Source organism: Cebus imitator, unplaced genomic scaffold (assembly GCF_001604975.1).
Source record: "Cebus imitator isolate Cc_AM_T3 unplaced genomic scaffold, Cebus_imitator-1.0 Scaffold287, whole genome shotgun sequence".
Lineage (NCBI taxonomy): Eukaryota > Metazoa > Chordata > Mammalia > Primates > Cebidae > Cebus > Cebus imitator.
Genome location: NW_016107602.1, coordinates 668206 through 679813, shown reverse-complemented (window position 1 = coordinate 679813; position 11608 = coordinate 668206). Strand labels below are relative to the sequence as shown.

The following is an 11608-nucleotide window of genomic DNA, read 5'->3' as shown; positions in this document are numbered from 1 at the left end:
AGGTTGGTCTTCTTGAGGAATATCTTTGTGGTGTTCTCTGTATTACGTGGAGTTGAATATTGTCCTGCCTTGCTAGGCTGGGAAAGTTTTTCCGAATAATATCCTGAAGCGTATTTTCCAGCTTGGATTGATTCTCTTCGTCACATTCAGGTACACCTATCAAACGTAGATTAGGTCTTTTCAAATAGTCCCATATTTCTTGGAGACTTTGCTCGTTCTTTTTTATCCTTTTTTTCTCTAATCTTGTCTTCACATTTTATTTCTTGAAGTTGGTCTTCGACCTCTGATATCTTTTCTTCTGCTTGATCAATTCGGCTGTTAAAACTTGTGTATACTTCACGAAGTTCTCGTGTTATGTTTTTCAGCTCCATTAATTCACTTATATTCTTCTCTAAATTGTGTGTTATTGTTAACATTTTGTCAAACCTTTTTTCAAAGTTCTTAGTTGCTTTGCATTGGGTTAGAACAAGTTCTTTTAATTCCCAGAGGTTTCTTATCATCCACTTATTAAAGCCTGCTTCTGTTAATGAAACACACTCGTTCTCCATCAGGCCTTGTTTGTTGCTGATGAGGACCTGTGATCCCCTGTAGAGGGAGAGGCGTTCAGATTTTGGGTATTCTCAGCCTTTTTAGGCTGGTTTCTTCCCTTCGTTATAGATTTATCCATCTGTGGTCTTTATAATTACCGTCTTTATAGTTGGGTTTCTGAATGGACGCCCAACTTGTTGATTCCCGGCGCTAAAATCTAAGCAACCCACTGCGCTGGCCAAAACAGCGGCGTTAAGATTGATGGTGCTTTCCTGACTCTGCACCAAGCACCGCCTCACCAAGGCAGCGGCAAAACCACCTCGCCACAAGAGTCGCGCTGGCGACCCCTGGGGCTCCTCCGCTGGGAATCACCTGGTGCGTGAGCAGCAAAAATTGAAAGAGTGGCGTCCTCTCGTTCTCTGCGCTTTCAGTGGGAGCTACAATCCCGAGCTGCTAGTCATCAGCCATCTTGGATCTCTCTTCCTTGGGGATTTATTTTTAAAAGCAATTATTCGTCTTAAGGAAAAACTTTATAATATATTCTATATTTTAGAATATAGGCATATTGAAAGCAGTTTGTCATCTGAAGCCCAATAGCAAAATTAAAAATGCTTCACAAAAAATTCAGGTAAAACCATATCTAAATTTGCCACTTTGGGAGTCTGTGATAAAGCAGACTATTCTGTTGAAGATCAGTGGTAAAATCATTTATGCTATTGCTGACGTTAAACCAGAAAAAACATCATTCATGCATAATTTGTTTTATATCTTTAGAATGTAATATATCTTTATTTTGCAGTTCAGTTTTAGCTTTGGCACTATAACAAGGATCTGGTGATTGTGGAGTGTAATGAAGATAGTGCTTTCGCAATTCCTGAGAGAAGTGTTTATGTAAAACTCCCTTGAATGTTTTAGTGCCTGGAACTTAAGGAGTGGCAGTTGATAAAGCATAACTCCTTCATTTTTTTGGAAGGGACTTTTACTTTATCATTGCCCAGGCTGGAGTGCGGTGACTTGACCTCAGCTCACTGCAGACTCTGCCTCCCAGGTTCAAGCGATTATCCTGCCTCAGCCTCCCAAGTAGCTGGGATTACAGGCGCCCGCCACCATGCTAATTTTTGTATCTTTAATAGAGGCGGGGTTTCACCATGTTGGCCAGGCTGGTCTTGAACTCCTGACCTCAAGTGATCTGCCTCCTTGGCCTGTCGAAGTGCTGGGATTACAGATGTGAGCCACTGTGTCCGCCTTATACTTATACTTTTTAAGGATTACTCAGATGTTTTAAAAGTGTTTGTACAGGCCGAGCATGGTGATTCATGCTTGTAATCCCAGCACTTTGGGAGGCCAAATCGCGCAGATCACCTAGGTTGGGAGTTCGAGACCAGCCTGACCAGCATGAAGAAACCCTATCTCTACTAAAAATACAAAAAAATTAGCTGGGCGTGGTGGCACATGCCTGTAATTCCAGCTACTCGGAAGGCTGAAGCAGGAGAATCCCTTAAACCCAGGAGGAAGAGGTTGTGGTGAGCTGAGATTGTGCCATTGCACTCCAGGCCTGGGCAAGAAGAGTAAAACTCTGTCTCAAAAAAAAAAAAAAAAAAAAAAAATTTTAAAAAAAAAAAAAAAAAAAAAAAAAAGAATTTGTATGTTCTGAGAAATATTTTTTAGCTTTTGAAAAGTAAAATTTATGAAAAAGCCTTTTTGTTTACAAATATGTTTACATATATGTTAATTTTAAATGTGGACCTCGATAAGGAAGTTACATTTTGGCGATATCCAGTGATACTAATTTTTCTCTTTAAGAAATATAATTTTACACCTTTTTTTTTCCATGTACAAACACATTTTTATATGAAATTATATAAAATACGGAAAGAGGCACAATGAACGTTGTGGATGCTTACTATTAGAGAGTAAGGGAGTGATCAGAAAGTAGCATGAAGCTTCTCAGATGCTTTTTTTCTGCTGAATTTGAATCCTGGCTCTACTACTTCCTAGCTAGTGACTTGGTGAGCTATGTGAAAACCTCTCTCTCCATTAGTTTCCTCATATGTAAAATAGGGATAAAAATAGTACCGACCCCATCAAGTTGTTAGAAAATTGCTTGGCATACAGTGAGTTCTAGATAATATCCAAAGAGCTCTATTCGTTTTTTTCTCTAGACAGTTATATTCTTAAAACCAGGGGTGATTATCAAAAAAACCATCAGATTAATCCATCACATTCTCTATTTTTTAAAAAGAACATGTTCATATATTATAAATATTAATTTTGTAATACGAATATTAAGTTGTATGTGCATCTGAGCCTAAAATTAGGTTTTATTATAAAAATGTAAGAATAATTTTTTAAATAGTAAGCAGCTCAAGCCTAGCAAAAATAATGCTGCTGTAGCTACTCAGTGAGAAAACATAGTTGTATATTTAAAAAGCTAAGTGATTGTACAAGTACACCGAGACAGAAAAGTAAACTTAAAATGAGGTTTCTGATAATGAAGGTTATTGTTTTTCTCCTCTATAGAGAGACAGAATATTCAAGCAGACAGTGAACAGAGCACAGATGATAACAGAACCCTGACCCCCAGCTAGGCGGTGATCAGCACAGAGATCAGGACGTGGTCAAAAATTGCAGGCTTCCTCGTGTTGTTGTTGTTCCTACTTTCAACTTGGAACCAGACAGAGAAAACCAAACATATTGCTCTAACGAATCACTTAGGATGTCCAGCTTCTAGTTGGAAAAAGAAAACCGCGTTTTTCCTTTATCTCCTAAGTTCATAGCTGGAGCAGAGTCTGTTGTGGAGGCTGTAAGTCCAAGATCAGGGCTGAGCAGGTATGTTGTCTGGTGAGTCCTTGGTCTCTGCTCTGAAGGTACAGCTCCGAAGAGTGGAGGAGCACCAGGGCTCTTGTCTCCTGCAAATTGGATAAAACGGCAAGGACACACTTGTAGTGGTTTTAAGGAGCAGAGAGTTTAATAACCAAGAAAGAAGAGAGAAGAAAGAAGAAGCTCCCCTGTGCAGAGACAGAGGGAGGGGGGCTCCAAAGCCAAGAGAGGAGACTCCTACACTTATTCTTTGACAGAGAAATTCTATGGAGTTTTCTTCTAATAATAATAATTTAATTCCAGAATACGTTCTCTCAACCCTATGCCCTCATACTAATAAACTTGAGGGTTCTTTGAAAGAAAGATTGCTTTAAAGCAAGCAGTTCTTTTTTGTCATTAAGATAAGCTATTTTCTTTTCCTTTTTTTTTGGGAGATGGAGTATCACTCTGTCACCCAGGCTGGAGTGCAGTGGCACGATCTCTGCTTGCCGCAACCTCCACCTCCCAGGTTCAATCAATTCTCGTGTCTCAGCTTCCCAAGTGGGTGGGATTATAGGCATGCACTATCATGCCTGGATAATTTTTGTACTTTTAGTAGAGACGGGGTTTCACCATGTTGGTCAGGCTTGTCTCAAACTCCCGACCTCAGGTGATCCACCCACCTTGGCCTCCCAAAGTGCTGGGTTACAGATGAGTCACTGTGCCGGCCCTATTTTTATTTTTTAAAACTATTTAAAACAGTATAATTATGTATGTGTTTGTATATGTATTTGGTTTTGTTTTCTTTTGTTTTTATTTTTATTTTTTTTGAGACAGAGTCGCCTCTGTTTCCCAGGCTGGAGTGCAGTGGTGTGATCTCAGCTCACTGTAACCTCTGCCCACCTCAGCCTCCTGCTAATTTTTTTTAGTAGAGATGGGGTTTTACCATGTTGCCCAGGGTAGTCTTGAGCTCCTAGGCTAAAGTGATCCGCCCAGCTCAGCCCCTCAAAGTGCATGAGCCAGTGTCCCCAGCTTGATATTTTAACTTTTACTTTACTGAAATCGTTTACTGGAAGCAATGCATGTTGACACCCACACAAAATTACCGAAGTTCATCAAATTGTCAAGCATTCAGTAATATATACAGCATTATTATTTTTAATCATTTTCACACTTAAAACTCCTTTTCTTTTTCAGGGATATCATGATAACACATTTTGAACCTTCCATCTCCTTTGAGGGCCTTTGCAATGAGGTTCGAGACATGTGTTCTTTTGACAATGAACAGCTCTTCACCATGAAGTGGATAGATGAGGAAGGTGAGTGGTAAAGAGAGGGCTGCCTATGTAAGCATTTGATTTAAGATCTTATTCTATCATTTGTTCTAAAAAATAAGAGTCCTAATAAATTTAAGGGGAAAGAATATTAGAAATTTGATGCTGTTCTTTTTCTTTAAGTACTTAAAAGAATACTGAAGAGTACAGTCTTTGTTTTGCCTCTTTTTTTTTGAGACAGAGTTTTGCTCTTGTTACCCAGGCTGGAGTGCAATGGCATGATCTCGGCTCACCGCAGCCTCCACCTCCTGGGTTCAGGCAACTCTCCTGCCTCAATCCCCTGAGTAGCTGGGATTACAGGCACGCACCACCATGCCCAGCTAATGTTTTGTATTTGTAGTAGAGACGGGGTTTCACCGTGTTGACCAGGATGGTCTCGATCTCTTGACCTCGTGATCCACCCACCTCGGCCTCCCAAAGTTCTGGGATTACAGGCTTGAGCCACCGCGCCCGGCTATTTTGCCTCTTTTATGCCAAAATGGTGTGAAATTAACTTGACTTTTTTAAGCATAAGGTAAGCGTCTCGTCAAATAGTGACATTTTAATTTTGTTTTTTCTTTGAATTAATTTTTTTTTTTTTTTAATTTTTAGAGACAGGGTATTGCTAAGTCCAGGCGGGTCTCCAACTCCTGGCCTCAAGTGATCTTCCCGCTGTGATCTCCCAAAGTACTGGGATTACAAACATGAGCCATTGCATTTAGCTTCACTTTATTTTTTAATTTAATTTTTTTTGAGACAGACTCTTGCTCTTGTCACCCAGGCAGGAGTATAGTGACATAATATCTGCTTACTGCAACCGCTGCCTCCCAGGTTTAAGCAATTCTTGTGCCTCAGCCTCCCAAGTAGCTGGTATTCCAGGAGTGCACCACCACACCCAGATAATTTTTGTATTTTTAGTAGAGACAGAGTTTTGCCATGTTGCCCAGGCTGGTCCTGAACTCCTGGCCTCAAGTGATCTGCACACCTAGGCTTCCCAAAGTGCTCGGACAGGTGTGGGCCACCACACCCGCCCCCCAACTTCACTTTAATTTTGAATATGTGTTGTCTTATATTTTAATTTAAGAGATTACCTGTTTTTAATCTGAATATTACCTTAAAGAAAATATGGAATGAAAGTGATTTTGACAGTCATTATTTCAAAGTGGTGGCAGAAACCTGATACCCAGTGACTTGTACTCAGAAAACATTTATCAAATATGTAGGCTTACACCTGTAATCCTAGCACTATAGAGGCCTGAAGTGGGAAGATCGCTTGAGGCCAGGAGTTTCAAACCAGCCTGGGCAACATTGTGAGACCCTGTCTCTATAAAACGTTTTCAAAATTTAGCTGGGTATGGTAGCGTGCACCTGTGGTCCCAGCTACTTGGGAGGCTGAGGTGGGAAGTGCTTGAGCCTGGAAGATGGGCCCTGATTGCACCACTGCACTCCAGCGACAAAGCAAGCAAAGCAAGACTCTGCCTCAAAATAAATAAATAAATAAATAAAAGAAGCAAATATCTTTGTGCTGAGGACAGACATTTTCTGTCCTCAAACCCAGAGTCTGATAGGGAGATGGACACATGTGTGACAAATGTGATAAATTCTGGAACATAAATGCGTAGGGACCTTGAGGAATGCAAAAGAAGACGCATCTGTAATACATCTACAATGTTTGACCTACATGTATACAGAATAAGAGTAAGAGCTTTTGAGGTAGAGGAGATGAGGAGAAAACCATATAGGCTAAAGAAGAATATATAGAAAGGCACAGAAATGTGAAGAACATGATGAGTGAAAAGCAGTAATTCACTGTATCTGAAGTGTGGGGAGTAGTAAGGCATGAACTTGGGCTAGATCCTTGCAACTCAAAGTATGATCTGCTGACCTTATAGAAATGAGGACTTTTAGGTCCCATTGCACACTACTGAATTGGTCTACAGTTTCACAGGATCCACAGGTGAGTTGTATGAATACAGAAATTTGTTTGAGAAGCGTGAGACTAGGTCCCTAAGAGCTTTGCAAATCATGTTAGATTTTATTTTACATGACGGACTATTGTTGATGTCTAGTTAAAAGGTACCTTATAGAAAGGGTGGGAGGGGGTGAGGGATAAAGGCCTGCATATTGGGTACAACGTACACTGCTCAGGTGATGGGTGCACCAAAATCTCAGAATTCACCACTAAAGAACTTATTCATGTAACCAACACCACCTGCTCTCCAAAAACCTGTGGAAATAAATTTTGAAAAAGAAGGTACCCTAGATATACTACTTTTATACAGTTGTTTTCTGTTAATCGTCATACAAATAGAATATTTATTTATTTATTTGATGGAGTCTTGCTGTTGCCCAGGGTGAATGGCACAATCTCAACTCACTGCAACCTTTGCTTCTCGGGTTCAAGTGATTCTCCTGCCTTAGCCTCCCGAGTAGCTGGGATTACAGGCGTCAGCCCCCACGCCTGGCTAATTTTTATATTTTTAATAGAGACGGGGTTTCACCATGTTGGCCAGGCTGGTCTTGAACTCCTGACCCTGTTATCCACCTACCTGGCTTTCCTAAGTGGTGGGATTATAGTTGTGAGCCACCGTGCCCAGCCTACAAATAGAATTTCATTTTAAGGAATGTCATTATAATTTTCAGCTCAATATTTGGGGCCATTTCTATATTCCCTGGTCTAAAGAGTGCTGGAAAGTCATTATTGAGGCTCCAAGCTATAGGTAAATGCAAACACATTCTCATTTTTTAAAACAGTGTTTCTGAAGTAATTCACGTCCACTGTTCAGGAAAAAAAGTAGTGCAGAAATTTATGAAATGTAAAAAGAAGCCTCTTATTTTTCCTTTTTTCTCTCTCCTCCCTCACCAATCCCAGTTGTAAGAGAATAACTTAGTATATAGCCTTCTATAAATTATTTATTAACAGTTTTATTAACATGACAAATGACATACAGCTGATATTTTTTGCAGTCCTGGTGGACATGGGGAGCTTGGGGCCCAGTGCCACCCATTTTCACCCTCCATGGCCTTCAAAAAAAAATTACATGGGGCTGGGCATGGTGGCTCACGCCTGTAATTCCAGCACTTTGGAGGCTGAGGCGGGTGGATCACAAGGTCAGGAGTTCAAGAACAGCCTGGCCAACATGGTGAAACCCTGTCTCTACTGAAAATACAAAAATTAGCTGGGCTTGGTGGTGCGCACCTGTGATCCCAGCTGCTCGGGAGGCTGAGGCAGGAGAATTGTTTGGACCAGGACCTGGGAAGTGGAGGTTGCAGTGAGCTGAGATCGCACCATTGCACTCCAGCCTGGGCTACAGAGGGAGACTCTGTCTCAAAAAAAGAAAACAAAACAGAAATCATGTTATATATCATAAATATAATTTTTGTCAATTAAAAAAATTAAATTAGTTTTCACACAACTACATTGAATGAGAGGATTTCTTTATTCTTGTGCCCTTACCAACCTTGGATATTATGAATCATTAACATTTTTAAAGATCAGTAAGTGAAATGCCAGCTTGGTATTTTAAATTTTGCATTAAGAGGAAGGTTGAGTATTTTGACCTACTCTATCACAAGGATAGTTTAAATATGGTTACTTATAAATGTCATGAATATCTCACAGTGTGTCTTCAGCCAGAAAATGAGACCATAATTTAGCATTGTGTGCAACTTACAATTAGCATTCAGTAAAATGCTTCTTATCATAAATGAATATTATTCTTATTTTAATAATGTCCTGATCATTTCATACCATTTATTTGCTGATTAGTTTTTTCAATCAATGATTTTCAAACTGCAGCACACATAGGAATCACTGGATAATGCGTTTTATTAGAAGTACTTAGTTTAGCAATAGTCCATTAAACATTTTTATAATACCTTTGTATTATCCTTGCCTGGAGAATTCTGTTCCTGGTTTGTCACCTGGCTGTCTCTCATCATTTGGGTTTTAACTCAAATGTCATGTCCTCCAAGAAGGCTTCTTGTCTTCATTCACTTTGTATCTTCTTGTCCTGTTTTTTCTCTTGCGTGTGTGTGTGTTTTCTTTTTTGTGGTTATTTTTGTTGTATGGTAGAATGTAAGCTCCATGAGAGCAGAGATCTTGTCTGTTTCGTTCACATTGGAGCTCCAGTGGCTAGAGCAGTACAAAATAAAAAATAAAAAATATTTGTGGCTGGATGCCGTGGCTCATGCTTGTAATCCCAGCATTTTGGGAGGCCAAGGCATGAGGATGCTGTGAGTCCAGAAGTTTAAGAACAGTCTGGGCAATGTAGTGAGATAGTGAGGCTCTGTCTCTACAAAAAAAGTTTTAAAAAATTAGCCGGGCATGATGGCACGCACCTATAGTCTCAGCTACTCGAAAAGTAGGTGGGAGGATCCCTTGAGCATGGGCGATCGAGGCTGCAGTGAGCCCTGATTGTGCCACTGCACTCCAACCTAGGTAACAAAGCAAGACCCCGTCTCCAAAAAAAAGATACATGTGTATAAATATATTTCTGAGTTATATGAAAGGCTAGCATCAAGCCTTTCCCTATTTTAATTTTACTTCAGTTATTGAGGACTTAAGCATTGGCAGTTACTGTTTATTCTTTTTTTTTCTTAAAGTAGCATATTTTAATTAACAGATGCACATAGTAAATTAACTTTCTGATGAAACAGTCCTATGATAATGTATTTCATACTGCTTTCTCCCTAAGTAGCTATTAAGTTTCCTAATTTTCTGCAGAAAACTGTGAAGCCGTAGGCTTTGTCTTGTTCAAGTAAAAGGTTAAATTTTTCATTAAGGTCTGTTGATTCCCATGTGATCCTTCTTACCTTGCTTAATTCTGATACCAATCTTTTCTTAATTGTAGACATACAGAGCCAACAGTAATTATTTTTAAGTTACTTTCAATTATTTTTCAGTTGTAATTTTGTTACCTTTGTCTTTAATCATGTAGGCATTGGGGCATGTCGGTCTGATCTGGAGAAAAAAAAATTGTCTAGGATCAAAGACAGGATAGTCATTTGATTTCTCTGGCATAGGAGAAGTACTGTTCCTCAAGCCAGATGTTTAATTGTTGGAATTTTACATTGGAGCAAGTAAAGATCGTAAGCTTACTTCATCTGTGTAAAGAGATTTAAGACAACGGCTCTTTTTCCTTGTACTCAAAACAAGTCTTAGTGATTTGTTTTACCATGGAAAAACTGGTTTGGTTAATCTTAACTAAACATTTTAGAAGGAATAGTAATTTTGTAACCATAATGCCACACTCCTCTTTCTCATAAATTCTTGTGTAACGGAAGAGTGTGGGACAGGGAATGACAAATTGTCTTTTTTTTTGTTTTTTAAAACAAATGTGAGTTTTCAGTTCATACTTATTATTTTTAATTGACAGATGCTAATTGTATATGTTTATGGGATACAGTGTGACGTTTTGATACATGTATATGTTCTGGAATAAAAAAATTAGGCTAATTAATACATCTATTACCTCAAATACTTATTTCTTTGTAGTGAGAACGTTTAAAATCCACTCTTTTTGTTACTTTGAAATACATAATACATTATTATGAATTGTAGTCACCATGCTGTGCAATAGATCACCAGAACTTACCACTCCTGCCTGACCACAACCTTGTTTCCTTTAACTGGCACCTCTCCTTCCTCTGTCTAACCCACTCCCTCCAGCCTCTGGTACTCTCTACTTGTATGAGTTCAACCTTTTTAGATACCATGTATCATGTGGCATTTGCCTTTGTGTGCCTGGCTTATGCCTATTTCACTTAACATAATGTCCTCTAGGTTCATCCATGTTGTTGAATATGACAGAATTTTCTGCTTTTTTGAAGCTGAGTAGTATTCCATTGTTGTCTATATGCCATATTTATTGTATCTGTTTATCCATTGATGGGCATTTCAGTTGTTTCTGTATATTGTGAGTAATGCAGAATAATGCTACAGTGTAGTTCACCTTTGTTTGTAGAGAGAGAGAGAGGCCTTAGCCAGGAGTTAAATTCAGCCAACTCTTTGGCTGAATGTGTAGTCAGTTGTACTTCACCTATTTAGATAGGAGTATTATGGCTTTAAGCCTGAAAAAATTGAAAAATAAATATTAACAGCCAGGTATAGTGGCCCTTGCCAGTAATCCCAGCACTTTGGGAGGCTGAGGCTGGAGGATTACCTGAAGCCAGGAGTTCAGACCAGCCTCCACACCAGGGAGACCTATCTCTACAAAAAATAATAAAAGATAATAGCCAAGTGTGGTGGCATGAGCTACTTTGGGAGGCTGAGGCAGGAGGATTGCTTAGCCTAGGAGGTTGAGGCTGCAGTGAGCCAAGATCACACCACTGTGCTCTAGCCTGGGCCACAGAAAAGAAAAGAAAAAAATTAACAGTAATTAGAAAAAAGCAAGGGATCTCCAAGCATATCTAGTTTTGTAATTGACATAGTTTTCCTTCTGTTTGAAGAACTTCCTTTAACATTTCTTCTTTTGTTTTATTTTGAGATGGAGACTTGCTCTGTCACCCAAGCTGGAGTGCTGTGGTGTGATCTCAGCTCATTGCAACCTCCACCTCCTGGGTTCAGGTGATCCTCCTGTCTCAACCTCCTGGGTAGCTGGGATTACAGGCACCTGCCAATGCCTGGCTAATTTTTGTATTTTTAGTGGAGATGGGGTTTCACCGTGTTGGCCAGGCTGGTCTCGAACTCCTGACCTCAGGTGATCCACCTGCCTCGGCCCCCCAAAGTGCTGGGATTAAGCATGAGCCACTGTGCCCAGCTTCTTTAACATTTCTTATAGAGAAGTTCTGCTGGTGGCAAATTATTCATGTTTTTAACTTCACTTAAAAATAGATTTATTGAGGTATAATTGGCATATAATAAGTTATACATATTAAAACTTTACATAGGCCGGGCGCGGTGGCTCAAGCCTGTAATCCCAGCACTTTGGGAGGCCGAGGCGGGTGGATCACGAGGTCAAGAGATC

At 39.7% G+C, this 11608-nt stretch overlaps 1 protein-coding gene across 1 annotated transcript in view; it reads left to right on the top strand.

Moving 5' to 3' along the window:
* The window catches only part of PRKCI (protein kinase C iota), an 88068-nt gene that overhangs the window by 11948 nt on the left and 64512 nt on the right, over positions 1-11608 (top strand). Inside the window, exon 2 of the mRNA XM_017501972.2 lies at positions 4525-4646. Coding sequence (XP_017357461.1) covers positions 4525-4646 — 122 coding nt within the window. The remainder of the gene's footprint in view (positions 1-4524; positions 4647-11608) is intronic.